Source organism: Mus caroli, chromosome 5, assembly GCF_900094665.2.
Source record: "Mus caroli chromosome 5, CAROLI_EIJ_v1.1, whole genome shotgun sequence".
Lineage (NCBI taxonomy): Eukaryota > Metazoa > Chordata > Mammalia > Rodentia > Muridae > Mus > Mus caroli.
In genome coordinates, this window is record NC_034574.1 from 144,346,622 (window position 1) to 144,370,416 (window position 23,795).

A 23,795-nucleotide genomic window follows, 5' to 3' on the forward strand; every position below is an offset into this window, starting at 1 on the left:
AAATAATGTTATGGTTGACAGTCAGCACAGCTTTCGACTCTATTCAAGGGCCAGCGTGTTAGGAGATGTTGAGAGCCATTGCTTTACAGTTCAGTGAGAGTAAACACTGGGATTTACTATGTTCTGTTGCCTCTGGTTTCTGTCCCCCCCACCCTCATCTGCACAGATCTGCGTTTAACCCTGTTTGGCCATGAGGTCTGAGATGCGGTCTTTTCCACAAGACATGCTCCGGTTTTCTTAGCTGGATGCAGTCTCTGTGTTGTTTTAATTCCCTCCAGATTCTGTTTATACACCCCTGCTACATACAGTGCTCAGCCTTGTGCTCTCACTGTTTCTGTATGTGAGGCTTGTTGTTGTTCTGGAGTTGAGGCTCTTTAAAAGTAGTATTGTCTATTTGAGAAGACGTCAAGTGTGGAGGTGTAGAGATTGAGTAATATGACAGCACACTTAGCACACTTAATACCTGCTTAGGTATTTAGAATTTGAATTCTGTTCATGAAATATTTACTCTGTGTTATTATGAGCTATTCTATATTCTAGAAATACAGAGCACAATAAATGATGGTTGCATTCCCTGAAAGCTAACAGTGTCTTAGAATAGAAAATACAGATAAGTACTGATAATTCAATGAGGGTACACAGAGGAACAAACTACTTCTGAGAGGCTACATGAATATTTTCTTTTTAAGTATAGAATAGAGTTTATTCAGGGCATGGGGAGGAGAGTTAAGAGGGTGGTAGTGGCAGAGAAAGGCAGAGAGAAGGAGAGAGTAGAGAAGTAGAGGCTGGCCATGACCACGTGGAGAGAGGGGGGAAGGAAATGGGGAGAGAGGTGGAGCAAGGGAACAAGGGGGCAAGAGGCGAGAGAGAGGCAAGAGCATAAGAGCATACATGAATTTTTAAGGACATTTTGTGCTCAGAAGGTCTTGGTCTAGTGAAGACAAAAATCAAGTTCATAGCAATGAACTCAGCTCTGAGTAATTATCTTTGTATATTTAGCTAATTATTTTTATAACCATAGACATGAGTGTATCAAGTGTTTGCCTTCATTAGTGCTTCTTTTCCTTATTTAACATTTTTATGTTAAGGTACCCATCTAAAAGGCTGTGAAAACCCCCTAATTGAGACTCTTGAAACACCCCCGTACATTCCCAATGTGGCTTTCTGTAGTTAATTGTTAGCTCCTTGTCTGTGAGGTGATAGCTTTCCATCACTATTAACTGAAGGCTCTTGGTTTTGAAGTGATTCAACAAGTTAGCTTTATAACAAATTTGCATTGGGCTTTTAAATCCTGAGCTGTTAGTAGGACAAAACTGTTGTTAAGGGTTGTGTCTTAGGAGGGTGTGTAGGAAGGTGGGAGGATAGGATGTCTGGATTGGATAACATTTAAAGAATGGTCTATTCACTGATGAATATGTCTATAAGTTGACTTTGGTACGAGGTTTTAAATTGGCCTTTTTATCGTAAATTGGTTATTTTAATGACATGTATATATTTGATTCTCATTAATATTGATAAAGGGTAACTTTATTGAGTGTCAATAGAAGGACTGATTTTCTCTGGACACTTGGATAATTTTCTTTTTCTTTTTTCTTCTTTCTATTTTCTTTTTTCTTTTTTTGGTTTTTTCAGACAGGGTTTCTCCATGAAGCCCTGGCTGTCCTGGAACTCGCTCTATAGACCAGACTGGCCTTGAACTCAGAAATCCACCTGTCTTTGCCTCCCAAGTGCTGGGAATAAAGGCGTGCGCCACCACTGCCCAGCTGGATAATTTCTTAAAAGCAGTAGGAATGTTGAGGTTGAAATCCAGTGAAAGGGAATCTTTATGATAAGAGCTTAAAAGATGGGCTGTGACACATCCCCACCCCTGACTACATTAACCAGGCATGGTGTACATGTCCATAATCTCAGCACTGAGGAGGCTAAGGTGGTAGGTAGATCAATGTGACCCTGGGCCAAGGAAACAAAAAACAAAAGCCAAGTCCTGGGCATGGCAAGATGGCCACCCTCAAGAGTATTGGCTGCTCTTCTAGAAGACCTATACTTGGTTCCCAGCACCCACATGGTGGTTCACAACTATCTGTACCTTCAGTTTCAGGGGATCTCCCTCTCCTGGCCTCCATCGACACAAGTACCCACATGGTACACATTACATAACTTGATGCAAAACGTGTGTGTGTGTGTGTGTGTGTGTGTGTAAACAAAACTGTGTGTGTGTGTGAACAAAACAGGAAACACCCAAATGCTAGGGGTAGAGCCCAGTTAATGTAGAGCTCTTATCAAACAATGTTTAGGTTGCTAGGTCCATCCCTGTGTTACAGAGAAATAGTAAAGATAAGTGCAAGACATATATTTGACTTAGACTTTGAAGAAAAACCCAACAGTCGTTACAGATAGAAGAAATGATATACTTAAAGTTGCAGTCAGAAGAGATCACACAAGTTGAGAGGGTGTAGTCATGAAGATGTTTGTATGCCAGGGAGATGGATTGGAGATGTTTCCTTTAGCTTAGAAAAAAATCTGGTCCATTGTGTAGCAGTTATGGTGCTACTCTTAGATATGAGGGTGCATAAAGACATTGTTCTTGTTTTTGAGGAACCAGCAAATGAATCAGGCAGACATCAAACCACTTTCCATCTGAGTTAAAGATGTGTAGCATGCTCAGAGCTTAGGCTCGGTCAGGACACAGGTGGCAGGCATGCTGCTTTTTATTTATTTATACCCCAAATGCTTTCCCCCCTCACAGAGTCCCTCCCCTTCCCTTCTCCTCTGAGAGGGTTTCCCCCTTTGTACCTCCCCCCACCTCAGACCTGCTATATCAAATCTCTGGAGGATTAGGTTCATTTCACACTGAGGCAGGACAAAGCAGCCCTCTGTTGCATGTATGCCTGGAGCCTCTGCCCCTCCTGTGTATTGAACAGGTTTTAAAGAGAATCTTTCTACTAAATGAAAAGCTACCAATGAGATGTGTCTACTGTATTCTATTTGTGTTTTGGAAGTTCTGGGGATCACCCCAACACTTTGGCTGGGAAGCCAGTGCTTTGCTGAGCATATGCCAGCCCCTTACTTTATTAGTGTTATTTTAATCATACTCAGATTGGGAGCAATGTACAGTTCGATCTGTTTTAAGAGTAGGGAGCACTATACTCGTTTTATCTATTTTAACAGCATCTTTAATATTGTCTAAGATACATAACTGGTAATTACTAGGTCCAGTTCAATACTCCCACCTTGAGGTAGAGTCGAAGCCTCTGTTCTGAAAACTGATTCAGGGATTGTAGATCAACTTGGTCATAGCTGAAGGTATACCTTCTTATTGCCTTGTGGGTAATACCTGGAATAATTTTATTTTTACAGGATGAGTGTTATCAAGTCAGGCAGGTGTTTGCTCAGAAACTTCACAAAGGCCTTTCCCGCTTACGGCTTCCCCTTGAGTACATGGCCATCTGTGCTCTTTGTGCCAAAGACCCTGTGAAAGAGAGGAGAGCTCATGCTAGACAGTGCTTGGTGAAGAACATCACTGTGAGGAGAGAGTACCTGAAGCAGCATGCAGCTGTTAGTGGTGAGTGCATGGTTGGTGCAAAATGCATCATATCTCCTGTCAGCTTCAGTCTTACATTGTAAAACATATTACTGTCATTTATTACTGTGTACACTTCTTTAAAAAGTCAGCATCTTTTAATAGCTGCTTTTCAGTTCCTGTATTTAAAAAATATGTAAAGGCATGAGTATTCGAGTTTCATTGTCTTGTAAATGGCTAAATGAACAGAGAAAATCTGACATTTGAGGTGTCTGAAAACCAGACTTGCTTATTTATTTGTATTATGTCCACACTGTCATGGGTCTTTGTTCTTAAGTGTAGCTAACACTCATGTCGGTTGTAGATGCTGCTTTCCCTCGCTCCCTCTGCCTCCCAGGGCAGTTGGTCTGTTGCTTCACTTCTGTGTCTATCACCTACCCAATCATCCAAGTTGGATCAGAAGCATTCTTTGTGCACGTTTCCCTCTCTTCAGCACCAAATCCCAGTAGACCTTCTTCCAGATGTCATGGCTGCCATATCTGCTGCTCCTAGCTGTTCTTGAGTTGGATTATCACAGATACTCTTTAATTCCCACTGTATTGTAATGCCTTGCTCCTGTTCCCTGCTTCCTGCTCCCACTGTACCAGACCGCTATGTACTGCCCTTCTGGAACAGTCCAGGCTGTGCCTCACTTCCATCTTGGTTGAAATACCTGCAGGTTCTCAAGTGCTCACAAAGTGACATTGAAACACCCATGGCTATTTGTGTTTTATGCTCAGCTCTTGTTTAAATTCTCCCCCGAGTACACACCTGTGGTTTGTGTGCAGGGTTACTTGACGTTTTGCCAGCTTGCCTATTTCCACTTTGTTCTCAGCTCTGCCGATTACTTTCTCTTCTAGACTGAGCAGGGAAATACAGTGTACCACATTGAGTCATGGAAGACACAGGTTTAGCATCACTTGGCACTGGGATCCTCTTTCCCTTTTTCCTCACCCTGGAAAAAGTGAAGGCTGTATAGTCACATCCTACCTCTGCAGTTTACTGGCTGTGTTTGGCCAAGTTACATAATCCACACCTTAGCTTGCTTGTGTGTCAAATTGCTATAATTATACTCACTTCTTGTGGTTGCTACATCAATTGGAAAATGATGTGTACAAAGCACCTGACACATAATGAATGGCCCAGAGAAGTCATCAGTAATACTGGCTCTTCTTACTTTAGGTACTTTCTCAATAGCGTCCATCTCTTTATACTTCAGTGGGTGCCTTACATGGTCACATGTTTTTATATTTCATAGATACAGAGTAGTAGTAAGCACTCTATAAGCATTTGACATGATTTAACTTAAATATCACTGTAATTTGAAATTGCTGGGGGTTTTTTCCTCTCATGCTTGCTCCTTCATAACCATTTACACAGAAACTCTTCAAAGACAGGCTGGTGCTTATTGGCGTACATTATGCTCCTGGTTGAACATCTGACTAAAATGGAAATAGGAGACCAAATTCAAGTCTTTTTATATACTGTTTCCCAAATACAGTTTGCATGCCTTTCTGACCTCTGCTGTACAATTTGCTATTCTGGTCAGCAGAGTAAGAATACTTGGATTTAAACTGAAAAGTTACTTGTTATTTACATTGTCAGAGAAGCTCTGTTTTTTTGACCATTACTTCTGTTCTTATGCACACTCTGAGAGTTGTCAAAGAACATCAACACAAAGTCCTTACAGCATAAGAAAGAATAGATCTTACATAGTAGTCTTGAATAGTGTGTGTGGATCACTCTTTACATGTGCATTTGAAAGCTACATATTTGCCCTTGCTGATCAGCACCTAGTGTGCTAAATAGGCACTTTAAACTGCTTACCGTGTGTGTCTCTCAGCATAGGATGTTTGAATGTGTTCTTCAGCCATGTGGTGGGAAGGCACTGGGATGTAGGAAATATACAAAAGAGCATGTGATTTGATCTTTCTAACCTGGATGTTTTTGTTTGCTTTTGTCTTTTTTTGTTTTGTTTTGTTTTTTTGTTTTTCAGAAAAATTATTGTCTCTTCTACCAGAGTATGTTGTTCCATATACAATTCACCTTTTGGCACATGACCCAGATTATGTCAAAGTACAGGATATTGAACAACTTAAAGATGTGAAAGAGTAAGACTTTTTTCATCCCATTTTCCTATTTTCTGAAAATTGTTTTTACTTCCTTACTGCTGATAATGAGATATTAATTTTAGTTTTAATTATAGTTGTTGTATGTTTCATTTTGCTATGGTTCTTTTTTAGCCTCTCATCTGTCTTTGTTTTTCATCTCTGTACATTGCATTTTCTTACCCAGTTTCCAAAATGTGACTTAAACTATTAACCTTTAGTTCTGTTTCTCTGCACCTGTGGCATTACTTTTCTACTGAAGTAATCCACTCAAACTGTCTCTTCAGTTCTCATCTTTTATTTACCACTAAAATTGAAGGTTTTCATGTGAGGTGACTTGGTAATGTCCTCACCCAGGTAGTAAGCACATGTTTCTTTGCAATGACTGTCTTTGTAAAATGAAAGAAGAATTTCATCATAATGGGCCAAACCCACAACCAGGGAAGTATTCTTACTTATAACTTCATTGCCGTTCTCTAAGTAAGAGTTATTGTCTGTGTAGAAACAGAATAGGGAATGTCATGATACTGAGAGATATTTTGAGACCAGCATAATTCTTAGAATGAACTTGAGGCTCAGGTCCTACGTTCGTTGTTATAAAAGGTAACTATTATGATTTTGAGTCAGTTAATTTTGTATACTGTTGATATACTAGTAAAAGATTTGTATGGCAGTTTCTTGCTTCATGGAAATATAGTTAGTTATTTGAAATCTTGCAGGAAAATAAAAACTTAACTCACCGTTAGCTTACTGTGGCAAGGGGAGATCCAGTATCTACCTCTTTTATTTGTTAAGATACCTATTGTTAAAATACTATCTCTCTATGTTAGAGTAGTTGTCAGTAATGAGAAATGATGGCTGCTCATCTTTATCTGAGAAAATGTCCTTGAGAGTTTTGCCTTTCTTGATTGCCCTGAGGTTTTTCATTTTATGGAGCACAACCTGAGCAGTTGCATTTTCTTCTAGAATAGTATCTTGCTTCATATTTCTTCTTCCTGTTACTGTTCCCTTTCTATATCAACTGTAATTCCATTTCTTTCCTACAGGAGAGGGGGTATTTTCCTCAGTAAGTGAAGACAGTGTGTAAGGGTGTCCGCCATGCTTTTCTTTCTCATTTGTTAACTGTTTCTAACCTCTGGTTCAGGCACTGTGTTCTTAAGGACTTAAGTCACCTCCTTGTTTATGGCCAGTCTTTTCTTTACTGTCATAGAATGAAGTTAAAATTGTTTTGTACTTTCCTTCTTGTGTTTCTTTTAACCTTTCTCATGCAGAAATTTGCTGAGAATCTGAGCTTTTCTCTGCATTGTTGACCTACTGAAGTGTATATGTGTAACATTGGCTTTCCCCTGCAGTTTCACTTTGATTTGTAGCTGCTTCTATTAAGTTTTTTCCTCTTCTGGAGTTATAGCCTAGGTTCATTATGTTAGTATTGAAAATCATTGTATCACTATTAACAAAAGATTTTTCTTAGTATCTTCTTTGTTCTTGTGTTCTTAGATGCCTTTGGTTTGTTCTGGAGATATTGATGGCTAAAAATGAAAACAACAGCCATGCATTTATCAGAAAAATGGTAGAAAATATTAAACAGACAAAAGATGCTCAAGGACCAGATGATACAAAAATGAATGAAGTATGTAATTCATGATAAGTAATTCTGATGTCATGCTGGTTTAAATATTTTAAGTGTAGAATATACTTCAATGTTTATAAACATTATTTTTCTATTAGAGATAACTGGGATTGCTAGTGCAGAATTATTATACCAAAACTAATGTTAATTTACTAGTAATTCTAATACTGAATCATACTGATGTTGTACTAATATAAGCCACAATATTTATCTAGAAGTTTTCTTTCATTACTTTATTGTTAGTCTAAATACATGTTCTAGAATTACACCTGAGTCTAAGATGCCAGTCTTAATAACTAACTAAAACAATACCATTGCAGAAATTGTACACCGTGTGTGATGTTGCCATGAATATCATCATGTCCAAGAGCACCACGTACAGCCTGGAGTCTCCTAAGGACCCCGTGCTGCCAGCTCGGTTTTTCACCCAGCCTGACAAGGTCATTACTTTAGAATCTGTTGGTGGGAGTTGATATGGCGTATGTGCTTGCCATTGGACTGTGGGAAGACAAGAAGAGTCAGTAGTAGTAAGAGCTGCTGGAATAGCAGGAAGAGGTATCAGGCTCAGAGATGTGACTGTGACCACATTTGAACCAGAGTGGCGGCTTGGAGGGGTTAGAATATGAAGATAGGAAGATCCAGAGTTTATTTCAAAGTCTAAAGCTATGCTGAGAGCACAGGCAAAAGTTTGCCAGAGTGTTTTGAGTTAATAGTCTTTGATTCAGAATAAGAGTTGGAATGCTGATATATAGTGTCTGAAGCTGCAAACCCTTGATCGGGTGGTGTGAAAAAATACACAGAGTGTAGACACTGGGGTAGGCCCAAGGCTCTGGGAGCAGTACAAGGATAGTCATAACTGCACCCCAAGACGACGTCACATAGGCCCTCACAGAGACTCTTCGCTAAGCTTATTGAATTACAGAACTTAGGAAGCACCATTGTCATCTCTGTGTTGAAAGCAGTATACCAATTAGGATCTTGGCAACATATCTAGATTTAAAATGACCTCAAGTTATTAAAGGGCTTGTCTCTTTTTTACACAACTCTCTTTGATATAAGCAGCATAGCAAGGGTCTGTGTGGCTTCGTGTCTTGAGTGCTGTGCAGGAGTCGGTATTGTCTGGCACATTGACACTGGGATTGCTGTGAGGTTGGTCTGTTAGAACCACTGCCTGAAGTTTCCTGTTTGAACTAATAGTTTAAATAAATATGAACTTAAAAGTAAAAGCTCTCGTGTACTCAGTTGGCTTTTGTTTCTCACAGGAGCTATTCTAGAGCCCACTGACTGCTTTTTCTCTTTGCTTACAGAATTTTAGTAACACCAAAAATTACCTGCCTCCAGAAATGAAATCATTTTTCACTCCTGGAAAAGTATGTTTTGAGAATTGTTTTAGTATTTATGTGGTAGTTAATTTTAGTGTGATTATTGACCTAATTATGTTACTTTATTTCTTTAAGAATTTTTATGTCTCAAGGTAGGAAATACATAATTAGCTGTTTTCCATTTGTAGGTTTAAAAATTAATTGTGTTACTGTATAGATGCCAGCTAAGTTGTGCTTATAGCAAAACTATGAAGACCTTTATCCTTTAGACTCTTTATACGAATATAGATAAAAATCTTTTAAAAGGTGTCTTACATCCTTCCATAGCAAGGCTCTGTTTTCATGACTGTCTATATTTCATTTATTGTCTTAATCTGTGGAAATCTTTTCCTCCCAGTAACAAAAACTCAGTTGCTCTGTTGTGTCTCGGGTTTGCTGTTTGTCTGTTCTGAAGCTCCCTTGCTAGGTAGCCCAGGCTCACTTTGCATTTGCAGTCCTCTTACCTCAGCTTCCTCAGTGCTGGAACCATAGGCCTGCACTGCCACACGTTTTTAATGTAGGCAGTGATACCCAATTTATTGTCTTTATTTTGCTGAGGGCAAGATAAACTTTTGTGATTTGTGTGTGACACATTGAAGCTGTTGCTTAGAGTTCTTGATATGGTTCTTTTAATGTTAACTGAAGAGGAAGAGTCATGTATTTCTCTTTTCAGCCTAAAACAGCCAATGTTCTCGGAGCAGTTAATAAGCCACTTTCATCAGCAGGCAAACAGTCTCAGACCAAATCATCAAGAATGGAAACCGTGAGCAATGCAAGCAGCAGCTCCAACCCAAGCTCTCCTGGAAGGATCAAGGGGAGGCAAGTTCACACACTCGCGATGTCGTGGTTTATATTTGATTCCAACGAGGCTGCAAGGTCTAAAATCATACAAACATAAGTGTTTGATGGCAGTGAATAAAGATGAATTGGTAGTTACTGACAAATAACACCTGGCTTTCCATATACAAGCTTACTGGAATAATCGCTGCTAGCACATACTCATGGTTGACCAGGTGTACAGTTAGTTGTTCTCTCATGGCTCATTCATACCTTGGAATACCTAAATCATGAAATAGAATGAGATCAGGGACTGGAGAAATGCCTCAGTAGTTATGAGCACTAGCCATTCTTCCAAAGGACCCAGGTTTGGTTCTCAGGAGCTCACAGCCATCAACACATGGTTTCAGGGTTTCTGACACCCTTTTCTGGCCTCTGCAGGCATTGCATGTATGTGGTGCATAGACATACATGCAAACAAAGCACTCATACATAGGCAGTTGAGGGGATGTCCAATGTGTTTCAGTGCTTGAGTGAATGTGTACACAGACAGTAAATGAAACATGAAGGAGTTTGTTTTTCTTTTTGTGTCATTTTTTACACAATGAGATCTTTACTCCCATGGAAGTGAACAAGTGAGACTTAATTGTGTAGACTGCAGTGTTGCAGGACCTTTACTTGGGAATAGCTTTGTAAGTCATAGTGGGTTTCACTCAGGAACTTTTTGGAAAAACATACAGCATCTTACAATGTTCATAATAACTTAATATGAATATGTATTTTATGTTTGACATTTGAATTTCTTTTTAGTATATATAGTATAAACTTGGTTTTAAAAGTAGTTTTAACAAGGTTTTTTTTTTTAACTTGTAAAATGCATCCTCTGTTGGCTAGAGCTTGAGATTTAGGAATTCAATAGTATGTAAACAGATTTCTTTGTTTTGAGACAAGCTCTCTCTCTATAACCCTGGCTGTTCTTGAACTTGCTGTATAGACCAGGCTGATCATCTTGAGCTCACAGAAATCCTCCTGCCTCTGTCTCCTGAGTTCTGAGATTAAAGATGTGAGTCATCATATCCAATAAAAAGCTTGAAAAATAAGTAGGCAAGGATGATACAGACTGGAGCTTCCTAAGAGCGTGAGAACATGTGCTGTGATCTCTTTCAACAAGCCTGCTCTCAGCCCCACACAGTGTTGCTTACTAAGTAAAACTGCCACAAAAAAAAAAAAAAAAAAAAAATCAGAGTTTGTGTGGTAAAAGGAGGAAGAAGTCAAATAAGAAATGTACTGACGGGGCTCGAGAGATGGCTCAGGTTAGGAGCACTGACTGCTCCTCCAAAGGTCCTGAGTTCAGTTCCCAGCAACCACATGGTGGCTCACAACCATCTGTAATGGAATCTGATGCCCTCTTCTAGTGTGTCTAAAGACAGCGACAGTGTGCCCACAGCCCACATACATGAGAAGAAGAAGAAGAAGACGAGGAGGAGGAGGAAAGGAGGGAGGGAGGGAGGGACCAAGGGAGGAGGAGGAGAAAGAAGAAGAGGAGGAAGAGAAAAAGAGGAAGAGGAGGAAGAGGAGAGGAGGAGGAGGAGAAAAAGAATGTACTGATTTCGTGTTACTGCTTCAGAAGAAGTAAAGATGAAATGGGAGCAAGGATGGACAGGGCAGGGCAAGGTGCATGGAGTCCAGCCGGACACACTAACAACAGGGTTTAATTTTCATGCTCTGCTTCAAAATGAAACCTGATTTTTAAAACATCATATGGTAAAATGAATGTATTATTTATTTCCTTAATTTATTAAATGACCTACATTGCTTACTGACTTGGTGCAAGAGATGATAGAGGTAAATTACCTAATTTAAAATGAATGAAGTCTGCTTTTGAAGTTATAAAGCTATACAATGAAACAATCAAAAAAGACTTTTAAGGATATCTGATTGTAGAAATAACTACATATGTCTCTATTCAAAGGCTCGATAGCTCTGAAATGGATCACAGTGAAAATGAAGATTATACAATGTCTTCACCTTTGCCAGGAAAAAAAAGTGACAAGAGAGAAGACTCTGATCTTGTAAGGGTGAGATGCTTGGTTGACCGTGTGATGAGGCTCTTAGTTGTAATAGTTTTCGTCAGTTTTGCTCTTTAGCCTGGTAGTTATAGTTGCTATTAAATCTGTCATGTTATTCATATTCTTTGGCTTTAGTTTCAAACTCAATGTTGCAGTTTATTTTAAGTTTATGTGATTCTTATCTTATTAAGTAAATAACCTTAACTCTTCGTCTTTAGAGTCAAACATATCAGTTTCATACTCAGAATTGTTTGCCTTCACTTTTTCTTCTTTAACAGTTTTTTTAGACATGGCTTTAGGAAGAGAGCATGGAAAGCAGGCCCCAAAGTGTCCCTCTTCCTGTTGGAATGTCCCTTTTAACAAGCTTCTATGATAGCTATCATTTGTAAATGTTACTTGAAGACAAATTTGGTGAAGATTCACTGAGATACAGATTTCATATTCCAGTACAGCCCTGTGAATTTGATAACTGGGCCTGTTTGGACTCCCCAGTTGAGCTCTGAAGGTTTCTTTTGAGTGACTGACAGGGCTTTCTGAATCCGTTTTCTTGTCTGTAAACTGGATAGTTTAGGCTTACCAGCCTAATAATAATGAATTATTATTCATTAACTGAGTAAATGAGTTAGCCCAAATAAATTGTTGATGCTGTCTCATTGTTACAGTGATTCATGCTTTGAGCAATAGCTACCATAAAGTAAATATGGTTGACTCTAACTGAGAAACAGAGATGAGAATTTTCAATAAAATATAATTACCATTACTTTCTTTGGAATCTTGTTTCCCCTTTTTGTCTCCCACTGGCATATTTCAGTTATTTTCAAGTTTCTTCAGTTTATCTAGCTAGCCCAGTTGTTCTTTCCATTTTATAATTAACATTTTTACTGACTCCTCATTAGTTAACTGCTGGTCAGAAGTTTTCCCCAGCGGGCTGGAGAGATGGCTCAGCAGTTAACAGCACTTGGTGAGGACCAAACTTCACCACCCATAGAGGACCGAGGTTTGATTCTCAGCACTGACTTTAACCCCATACCTGGGCATCCAGAGCCCCCTTCTGACCTCCACGGGCACCAGACATGTGGTGCACAGATAGCACATGCAGACAAAACACTCATGGCACGCTTGAAGGGTTTACACAAGGAGCATTAAAAATTGATAACTAAGAAAAATATAGGATCAAGAACAGAAAGGAGTTCTATTGCTAGGTTTTATGAAGAGAATCTTTAAAATATTTACATTTTTTTTTTTAGTTCTACTTAATCAAGAAATTCCTTTATTGTTGTAATCATACTTAAACTTGGAATAATTGACAAGTTCATGATGTTCTTTTTGTAGCACAAACAACAGTGTTAATAATTTTGAGGATAGTCTTGGCTTTATAGTAAGTTCAAGGCTCACCTGAATGCCATACACAGGGAGGCTGTTGTCAAGAAAAAAACTAAACAGCAGCAGCAACAACAAACCCAAACAAGCAAGGCTACGGTTATAGTTTGCTTATCCAAGTTTGATCTTCAGGATCAAAGAAGGAAAACTATATATGTGGTGTATGTGTATGGTATGTGTTTATGCATGTAGCTTGTGTCTCTCTGGTGATTTTGCTACATCTGATGGACTCTGTTTTTGACAGTAATCTCTGTAATTCTGAGAGACAAGCTGGGTACACAGTCTTCAACAGAATCTAAGAAAGTAGTGGAGAGCACTTGTGTGGGAAATCTTACAACCAAGAGATTTGGCAGACTGTTCTATATTCTTCTGTGAGAAAGGAAAAAGTTGAGCTGGTGATAGTTTTCTTCCAAGTGAATATGTAGTCAAATTTTAGGGAATTTTTTTTTTGTTGTTGTTGTTCCAATGTGGAAAGATAAGTAGACATTAAAACAGGACAATATAACTAGAATCATGAAACAAGACAAAGGTCTGTTTAGCTGTGGGCAGTGAGGTAGTATATGGCTCCTGCAGTCCCCAGAGACTCTTTCTTAGTGTGGGAAAAGAGTCTATAATCTTAGCAAATTAAGTTTCTGAAAGAAGAAAAAGATGAAGAGAAACAGGACTTCTACTCTGAGGACTCCCACTTCGTGACTCATCTCCACCACATTATCCCCCAAAGGCCTTATCTCCAAATAGCACCACCTTGGGATATGAGGGCTTCAACACATGAAGGGCACAAATTTAGACCATACCAAAAACGATAATAAAGGTTGAATATATTCAAAAGAGTAGGTTTCTCAGAAAATGACCTAGACAAAAGAAATAATACCAAGAACACAGTTGTTCACGGATAGAAGGTGCCGTTGCCTGCCTGCTAGCCTCTCTCCCTCCCTCCTTTCTTCCCTCCTTCCCTCCCTCCCTCCTTCCCTCCCTCCCTTCGATTTTATTTTTATTTTTGAAACAGTCTCAAGCCTCTGATGCTTCCCCTTGTGCATATCGGCATCATTGCTGAGCCCCACCATGCCTGATTTTATGCAGTGTGCGTTATAGGCAAACACTTTCCCAACTCAGTTATTTCACCAACCCCCAAGTTAAAGTTTTTTGTTGATTTTTTTAAAAAAATAAAATGTTTCTACATAGATAGATCGATAGATATGTAGATACCTTTGCATGTAAGTATTTTACCTGAATGTATATATATCCATCACGTATATCTAGTGCACACAGAGACTGGAAGAGGGCATTGGATCCCCCTGGAACTGGAGTCACAGATGATTGTGAGCCACCAAGTGGGTGCTGGGAATTGAACCCTGGTCCTCTGGAAACGTAGCCAGTTCTCTTAACCACAAAGTTGTCTTTCCAGCCCTGCTTTCTGTTGAAAATTTTAAGGGTATAAAACTGCACAGACTTTGGAAATTAAGTTTACTTCTTAGATATTCATATATACTCTCATTCTTGGGTGTCTGGATAATCTCCATTTGTTCATTTATATACACATTCTCTGAATATTAAGATTGTATCTTAAATTTGAAAACACTGTTTTTTCCTTGTTTGGTTTTTATTCTGTTTTGTTTTGAACTAGTTAAATCTGGAAAGCTGATCTCCAATTGAGAGATGCTTCTGGATTTTTAGTGTCGGATAAAGGTGTTGAAAGTTTTGTATCTCATAATCTCCATTTAGAAAATAAAACTAATTCTTTATGATGGTGTCACAAACATGTATAGCACATTGTTACTCTGTGGTCTAATTAGATCCAGATGAATAGACAGTGGGAGTCAGTGCTTGAGTGTCACCTGTACCTGGCACTGAATGTGAGGGGCTCACCTTCACTGAGAGACAGCATACAGTAACATCAATGTGAGAGGGTTCCCTTCAAAGCTCTCTATCCTAAGTTCTAAGAATGAAGACTCATCAGTTGTTCACCAGTGGATGGCCCCATACCTGAGAGTATATGGGTAGTGCAAATTAGAGTTTGGGTTATTTGATTTAAGGAGGTGTGTTCAAGAAGTTGAACAGATAGGGGAATAGGAGTGGATCATGGAGGAGTTGGGGGTGGTGAGTGTGATCAAAGTACATTGTATCACGTTCTCAAAGAACTAATAAAATTGGGGCTTTTGTTTGTTTTATAAATGAAATTCTACTCTTACTCCAAGGTATTTTAAAAATCAAATTGTAGTGAGTAGCCAGCTTAAGTGGCCCATGTTTGTCATCCCAGCTACACTGAACTGTTACCGTGGGAGGGAAGCTTGATGCCAGCCTGAGCAGCGTCATGAGGCCTTCTTCATTCTACAAATCAAATGAAATCAAGTAGTAAATAGCTGTGTTTGCACTATAGTTAGGAGCTGTACATTTAGATACATATTTGTGAAAGAGTGTGTCACAGGTTTTTAGGAGTTGCCAGTGTTCAGAGTGCTAACAGTTGTGTGTGTGTGTGTGTGTGTGTGTGTGTGTGTGTGCTTGCTTGCTGTGCTGGAGCTTGAACCCAGGGCCTTGCACATGCTAGGCAAGGGCTCTACCACTGAACCATACCCTGATCCCTAACAATTTGATTTTTCAAAATTTAATTTTAAAAATTGTGATCCTCCTTTCTCCAGTCTGAGTTGGAGAAGCCTAGAAGTCGGAAAAAAGCACCTGTCACAGACCCTGAAGAGAAATTAGGCATGGATGACCTGACTAAGTTGGTACAGGAACAGAAACCTAAAGGCAGTCAGCGAGGCCGGAAAAGAGGCCGTACAGCTTCAGACTCAGACGAACAGCAGTGGCCTGAGGAGAAGAGGCACAAAGAGGAGCTCCTGGAAAATGAGGATGAGCAGAACAGCCCACCAAAAAAGGGCAAAAGAGGCAGGCCACCAAAACCTCTTGGTGGGGGGACATCGAAGGAAGAGCCCACAATGAAAACATCCAAGAAAGGGAACAAGAAAAAACTTGTACCTCCTGTAGTAGACGACGATGAAGAAGAAGAAAGACAAATTGGAAACACAGAACATAAGTCAAAAAGCAAACAGCACCGCACATCAAAGAGAGCACAACAGAGGTGAGTGTGTGCAGTGCTAAAGTGGACTTCAGTGCAGTAAATGTGCTTACCATAATGTAAATCATAATTTGATGCTATCCACATTTGGGTCTTCCCCAAAGCAGAGCAGAATCTCCTGAAACAAGTGCAGTTGAATCCACACAGTCCACACCACAGAAAGGACGAGGAAGACCATCAAAAGCACCATCACCATCACAACCCCCCAAAAAAATGTAAGTTGTAAATAATATAAAATTTCAAACTATTTTGGAAAACTTTATAAGTTTATAAACATATTTATTGCTGTATTCAAATTCTAAATATTTTATACAAATATTATTCAAATATTTGGTAGGTCACTTTTATAAACTTATCTAGGGGAATTAATAGCCCAATTAATATTTACACATTTTTTATAGGTCTAAAGAAGTCTTTTTTGTTCTTGTTGTTGTTTGTTTTTTGTTTTTTCCGAGACAGGGTTTCTCTGTGTAGTATTTGCTGTCCTGGAACTCACTCTGTAGATCAGGCTGATCTTGAACTCAGAAATCTGCCTGCCTCTGCCTCCCGAGTGCTGGGATTAAAGGCGTGCGCCACCACTCCCGGCTAGAGAAGTCTTTATGAATGAATGCCAAATAGTTACATAGTCTTATGGTATACAGACATGCTATTTTCCAGTAGTCACTAGGCATCAGCCAGGTTTCCTCATTGCTGCAGGCTACAATTCCTCTTAATCGTTCCCCTAGTCAACTCATTGACACTTGCATCTTTGTGTTCTTTTGGATACTTACACAGATGCATTAATAAGAGAGTGTTGAGTTTGTCCAAAATCATCACCATAGCACGAATACCAGCACTGTCAGCTGCACACCAGGCTGGGCTATCTCCTGTTCTAGAAGCAGAACCAGGATGTCATGTCCTGTAGTCAGGAGTCATCTCTTCCTAGGCATGCTCACTATGTAGCTGTACCCAGCACTTGACTTTTAAAATGTTATTGAAGAGTTGGCACCAAATTTAGAGATCATTGTTGGATACCTCTAAAATCAAACATAATTATATCATCTTGGTAATGGCTCTACCAAGACCTGGTATTACATTTGTCTTTACTTAGTTTCCAGCACACCTCAGCTAAATACTTGTGCACCATAGAGTTTTTCCTGTTCCTGTTCCTGTGTGTCCATAGGGAAAGTTGCCTGAGTGTCACCTAGTGCTTCATGCCTTCCTCCATAGAATTTTTCTATAACGTTAGAAGTACAGGTAAGTACATTATTATGGTAGCTTCCTAACTGTGTTAGAATCAAACAGGCAAAATCACTGTTTTTTAAGTAATAGTCAATAGCCTAACATTGATTTTTTTTTATAGCAGTAGAATAACAGAATTTTAAATATCTCACTTTTGTAACTTTTTCTTAATATCTAGGCATCATAAACCTTAAATGATTATGATTTTCCCTCAGGCTTCATCAGTCTTTCCACAAACCTTCAGAACCTTAGTATTTTTTTTTTCCAGTATAGGATACTTTTTATTTTATCTTGTCAGATGGTCTTTCACTTTCTAGACAGTTTTTTTCCAGAGCTGGAATAATAACACGTTATAATTTGTCTGCCTTTTGTGTTCTGACTATAGTATAATTGAAAAACATTATCATCCAAGTAATTTCATATGGTGGCACATAACAGACATAGTTCTTATTCTCACAAGACTTGCTCTCCAGTGGGCAGACAGTGAGTAAGTAGTAACATACAAATATGAAACTATACCTCAGATATGTGTCCTGAAACTATGTTGGGCATTTTAAGAAGATATAGTGGAAGGAAGTTGGGGATTTTTTTCTTTTTGGAATGTGACAGTGAATTAATTAATGAAACTAATAGAGTTAAGATCAGATGGCTCACTGGGTAAGGACACTTACCGCCAAGCCTGACTGCTTGAGTTCAGTCCCCAGTACCCACATGGAAGGAGGAAAGAAACAGTTCCCTCTCATGTCCTTTGACTTGCACAGGTTGTCTGAGGTACATGTATGTTCACACTCAGTATATAAATACAGAACAAATAGAGAGTAGGGAGAGAATGCCATGGGTGACATTTCTAAAGTGGGAAAATTTTGGTAAATCCAAGAAATTGGAAAAGGCAAAAAGGTTTACTGGATTGTAACTGTCAGGAACAGACAGGCAGGCCAGGACCATCTGAAGGGATTTACAAGTTTATTCTTGGTTCAGTGCAGGGGTTTCTATGGGGGTGACACCATCTGTTCTGTTTGTAAAGAATTACTCTGTAGAAAGAAAGGCAAGCTATAGGAGTGAATGGTGGCAGCGATGTCAGGTTTCTCTTTACACAGTCTGAGATAGTATGATGGGAACTGCCCTGTGCTCTACTCAGAGCATTTGCGCCTTGAGCCTCGTAGTGAAGACTGATGAAGAGGGAAGGTGAGGTAGGTGCTGGCTCCAGGTTGTTGTCCTTTATGGTGATAGTCTTGGTGACACCCTTTTTCCTTTTCTTGAAAGTTTGTAAGATTCTAAGAGAAATGCTTATGGGTCAAGATGAAAATACATTTCTTATCTGATGACATAATTCAGAATAAAAATGACAAAAATTCATAAACTAAGACATTTTTTCCAGTGAATTAATACAGGACTTAATATTGGGATTTTCATTTTATTTTATGTGTTTTGCTTTAGCCGGGTAGGACGCTCCAAACAGGTAGCCACTAAAGAAAACGATTCAAGTGAAGAAATGGATGTGCTTCAGGCCAGCTCTCCTGTCAGTGACGACACTACACAGGAAGGAGCAGAAGAGGAGGACATTTCTGTGGGAAATGTATGTCCTTGTTGAAGTGTCATGTATGTGCAAAAATTGAGCCAGTAAATATTTAGTCAGCTCCATTTAACACTTGCTGTTGTCTGTAATTCTAGATATTTATGCCTTGGTTGATTAGTTTGTCAGTTATTTTACTTACCAGCTAGGATAATGGAGAAAGAACTTTGCAGAGAGCTTGAATTTGAGAAAGATGGGCATTGTAATGCCTAGAGAACCTGTCACCTGAATGCTGAGGAGTCCAGACAGTTTGGTTTTTTGGTTTATTTTGTTTTGTTTTTTTTTCGAAACAGGGTTTTTCTGTGTAGCCCTGGTTGTCCTGGAGCTCACTCTGTAAACCAGGCTGGCCTCGAACTCAGAAATCCCCGCCCGACTTTCTACCCCTACTTTTTTTTTTTTTTTTTTTTTTTGAGACAGGGTTTTTCTATAAAGCCCTGGCTGTCCTGGAACTCCCTTTGTAGACCAGGCTGGCCTCGAACTCAGAAATCCGCCTGCCTCTGCCTCCCAAGTGCTAGAATTAAAGGCGTGTGCCACCACTCCCGGCTCCTACTACTTATTAGGGAAAAATTAGCACAAGGAAGAGCTGTGTTCCTGATGCATAAATGCTAAAATTTTAGGTCGGCTCAGTCAATTCTTTCCATTTTGGAAACTTGAGTTCTTTGGACTCTGGACCGATTCTGTTTCATGTGTTCAGTGGTTCTGTCCCCAGAGCTTGTTCAGATGAGTCTCAACTAACTCATCTCAAAGCTGGTCTGCTTTGTTTCTTCAGACTTTGAGGAATGGACTTGAGACCTAAGACTGCATCATCCATGGGATGGGGAACAGCTGCATATCTGCTTCACTTGCGCAAACCCTGTTCATTCCTTCCCTTCTGCTGATTTACACTGAATCAGAGATTTAAGCTTCATGTAGGCCTTGCTCATAAATGGTTTATGTTTGAACGCAGGGTCTCACTGACTTCTGTCCTAAAATGACCCAGTCCTAGAGTCAAGCGTTTTCTCTGCCACAGAAAGGAAGTAGGAAGACGATGGCTCTGAGAGTAGTCGTTACCTGGGCACACTGTATTATATCTGTGAGTGACTCTAAACATGAATACAGAAGGAAAATAATCTGTGGCCTGGAAAAGACTGCTTATGGGCTTGTCCAGATGTAGACACCATAGAGGCCTTAATATCTGAAGATAGGAAGAAGAGAGTTTTAGGAAAAGAAATACAAAGAAATTCAGAAATGTGTGAGAATAAAGATTGTTTTAAAAATGATGGTTGGTACTTAAGCTAAATTCGGATGTGCTCACATTGGTCATCTGTTGATTTTTCTCTTCAGGTACGACGGCGAAGCTCCAAACGAGAGAGACGATGAACACATCATTAACTTCCATTGTGAAAGCTTTGGGGGGAAAAAACATTTTTTTGTCTAAGTATAAGGCTAAATAAAGCCTTGGATGCACAAACCAGAACTGCCAAAGCGTGGACAGTTGGACTTCGGATGACCATGGGTTTGTGGTCACACGTATCAGCCATCCACACAGCGGTAACACTGACTCCAGAGTCTTGTAAAAGTGTCCTGTGTGATGGCTGTGTAGACACAAACTAAAGAAGACACGTGTAAATAATCCCACTTCCCCATTTCTGACTTCTAAAGTGCTTGTATAGCTTTTATCTGCGGCTTTAAACTGACAGGACCCAGCTGCTTACCGGATCTGTTAATTTGAAAAGCATTTGCTAGGGTGGATCTTAAGCAGTACGTAGTCTGTCAGTGTTTGTATTTGAATTCTCTGCAATTTTACTGTGAAAATTTGTTTTCAACAATTAGTGTCATTTTCTCAATGTCACTGTTTGTTGGAGTTAAATGGTTTCTTCCTGCCCCTCTTTGTAGCTCATCTATGTTTGCTCCAGGGCACTGTCGTCTTCTGAGGTGCTAAAGCATCTGTCAGCACACTAGAACATGCCTCTGTCTGGGGCACGGCACGGATTGTGAGATAGTCCTGAGCTTATCTGATGACTTCACACCTCAGTATTGGTCCCAGAATTCTCTGGCCTTTCATGGCAACGAAAATTTTAAGGAAGAGATTTAAAATATTTTAATTTTAAAGAGTGTGTTATAAAATAATGTACTAAATTCTCTATTCCATTCTATCATCTTTTTTCAGTTTATATTAATCTACTGTATCAATAAAATTCTGTAATTTGAATGGGCTTTTAATAGTCTAGAATGTTATTGTGTATAGATATTACTTCTTGAACATTATGTTCAGAAATGCAAATTATTACACTATAATATAAAACCTGATATATACACGTTAGGAAAGTTCTCATTCTCCATAACCATGTAAAGTTAATCAGAAACAAAAAATTTTATTGATGCAGTGTATCTTTATAAATTTGTTCTTGAAAGCCAAGTGTTTTGTATTTTATAGTGAGTTGCATGTTTATGAAAAATTGCTGATCATGAGATGTGCTTTTCTGTAAATTCATACTTAGCCATAGTATATGATAGATGACCCCCTAACATAGTTTTTCATCAAGAGTTTATAATTGTATTTTATTTTGGAGCCAAAAAAAAAATTGTTTGGGGGTGGGGTGGGAGTGCTGGGTGGCAGTGATTTATCTAGTTTGGGCTGAGACTTTAGGCGTCACACTCACAAACACTGAGAGAGTCCTACTGCAGAATAGGAAAGATGGAAATTTGCCTGGGTTTAATTTAGAGGTCTGCAAAGTCTAAAAATGGATTATCAAGGCAATGCCCTTTACATAGAGTATGAACCAAAATGTAATGGTTGCTACCTTGTGCTCACCTGAATTAACTTTAGATTTACGGGTGCAGGGTTGTTTTTGCACAATTGTTAACAGTAGAAAAGAAAATGACATTTTGAGTTACCAAGTTATTATATCAAGTAACAGAGCAGTTTCATATAGTACACCTTTATGTTTCCAAAATTGGATATAATAAATTGGGATGCTATAAAGAAGTGACTATTTTAGAAATGACATCATGCTATTTTCTAGTATGTATCGCAAATGATGTGATTATTTTTCTTTTTAATATTTCCTCATGTTTATGAAACACTTTATTTTTTAAAAGATGTTTGAATTGTGTCTTAATCCTTCAGTGTTTAACTTCCTTCATTTGCAACAGTGTTGGCACCAGTGGTGATGGGAGGCCTCTGTCTGTGAGGACAGCTAGTGCTGGATTACGATACTTTGTATTTTAAATGTTTCATTAACTCAGCTCTCCAGACAATGATGTTTCAGTTTCAACAGTACAGAAGCATGTTTTTAAACTTACGGCATAAATAATAAAGGATAGCATTGTATTTTTGTCATCAACTAAACTTCATTGGAAATATTTATGGAAATATATGTTTAAAACCATTTTATAAAACAAAAAATTATTATGGAGGATTTTTATTTGCATGATCATAGTTCACCAGATTTCATTGCACATTAATGCTGTGCATCGGTTCATGACAGACATGGTCACTGTAGATTTGTTTATGTCCAATGCCAATGAGTCTGTAATTTTACAACCCGCCTGTTCACTTTTTGGGAGGATTATAATGTAAAATTTCCATTTTTGTGTAGAGAAATAGGTGCAATAATGATCAAAGTTTTTATGTCCCGAGTCTCCATCTTGGGGGCTTATTATTATGTTTAAACTTAACACTTCCTGTACTAACACTTGGAGAGCCACATACTTTAAAATAAAGCTAAGTATGTATATGACATTAATTGCTACAGTTGTTAGCACACTGCAGTGGTCATACTCATTTTGAGAACGTGTACTGTCTGACATTAAGGAACTGTAACAAGCTCATTGTAACAAGCCGGCTGTTGGAAGGAATCTGGTGACTCCCAGGTGAGCCTTGCTTGCTGCAGTGCCCCACTAAGCTCTTTCAGTGATCTCCACTCTGTGTAAATTAGAAATGTGCTGTAAAACTTGTTCTAGACATTAAAGTTTAAATGACTTTCTACATCTTCTTACAGCTTGCAAGTTTGACTTTTAAAGGTTCCTTTTGCCGACTGAAAGAATATCGGGGATTTAATGATTTGTTTAACTTATGCATAACCTTCTACCACATAGTATTATCAATGAACAGTTGGTTCTAGATGTCCAGTTTTCAGACACAGTTTTGGATTTTCTGTGAACTTAAATAAATATAGACGCTCGTGTAATTATATTTTTATGTGACTCAATATATATTTGCTAGAGAAAGTCATGTTTTGTGATTTTTAATTTTAGAGTCATTGTTTCCCAGTGACATTTTTCTAAACTTCATGTTTTAAACTTTTCATGCAAAATCTTGCCTTGAGAAAATTTACTAATGACTACTCAAAGAATTACATAACTGAAAAAAAAAAAAATGAATGTAAGAAGATTTGAAACTCCGGACTAGCAGGTATGTTGCTAGGAAGTTGTATTTGCTCAGTAAACACTGTGAACTCACTGCGTGCCAGGCACTCAGTTTTAATTCAGAATGAAGTTTGATCAAGACAGACTAATCCCCTGCCTTTGTGGTATTTACATTGCTTTGGAAGTAAGTGAATTAAAAAAGAAAAGTTGTGGAACGTGCTATAAATAGCCTGGAAACGGTGACTTGGGATGAACCTCCTACATAGATAGAAAGTAGTTATTCAGAAGTGAGAGCTGGACCTGCCATGTGTTTGTGACTGGTATCTGTAACTGTAGGGCGTCTCAGTCGTATGAGAGTGCTCTGTATTGCCTGGGTCTGAGATAGCTGCTCAGTGCTACTTTAACTGCATTTTTGTAGTTGTTTCTTGTGTCTGCATCTTTATGTTTAATGTATGTATGGGACTTGTTGATGTGGAGACCTGTCCTTTATCTAATTGATGCTCTAAAGAGGATAGATCCTTTTGATTAGTTGTAAACTATTAGTTAACTCTTGTTTCTCCTCCGTCTGGCCTTTCTTTTCTTAGGCCTTATAGCTCTGTTTGTTTTATTTGATCTCTTCTAGGGGTTTTTTTAGTTTACACTTGTTTGTGTTCTTTGATGGTTTCCCTGCAGGTTACAGTAAACATTTGACTTC

The 23,795-nt window shown here is 38.8% G+C and overlaps 1 protein-coding gene across 1 annotated transcript in view; it reads left to right on the forward strand.

Moving 5' to 3' along the window:
• The window catches only part of Pds5b (PDS5 cohesin associated factor B), a 134,939-nt gene extending 112,011 nt beyond the window's left edge, over positions 1-22,928 (forward strand). Inside the window, exons 25-35 of the mRNA XM_029477822.1 lie at positions 3,358-3,562; positions 5,556-5,670; positions 7,165-7,297; positions 7,618-7,737; positions 8,605-8,667; positions 9,332-9,477; positions 11,408-11,513; positions 15,521-15,960; positions 16,065-16,172; positions 18,616-18,754; positions 20,075-22,928. Coding sequence (XP_029333682.1) covers positions 3,358-3,562; positions 5,556-5,670; positions 7,165-7,297; positions 7,618-7,737; positions 8,605-8,667; positions 9,332-9,477; positions 11,408-11,513; positions 15,521-15,960; positions 16,065-16,172; positions 18,616-18,754; positions 20,075-20,110 — 1,611 coding nt within the window. The 3' untranslated portion in view covers positions 20,111-22,928. The remainder of the gene's footprint in view (positions 1-3,357; positions 3,563-5,555; positions 5,671-7,164; positions 7,298-7,617; positions 7,738-8,604; positions 8,668-9,331; positions 9,478-11,407; positions 11,514-15,520; positions 15,961-16,064; positions 16,173-18,615; positions 18,755-20,074) is intronic.
• The last annotated feature ends 867 nt before the right edge of the window (positions 22,929-23,795 follow it).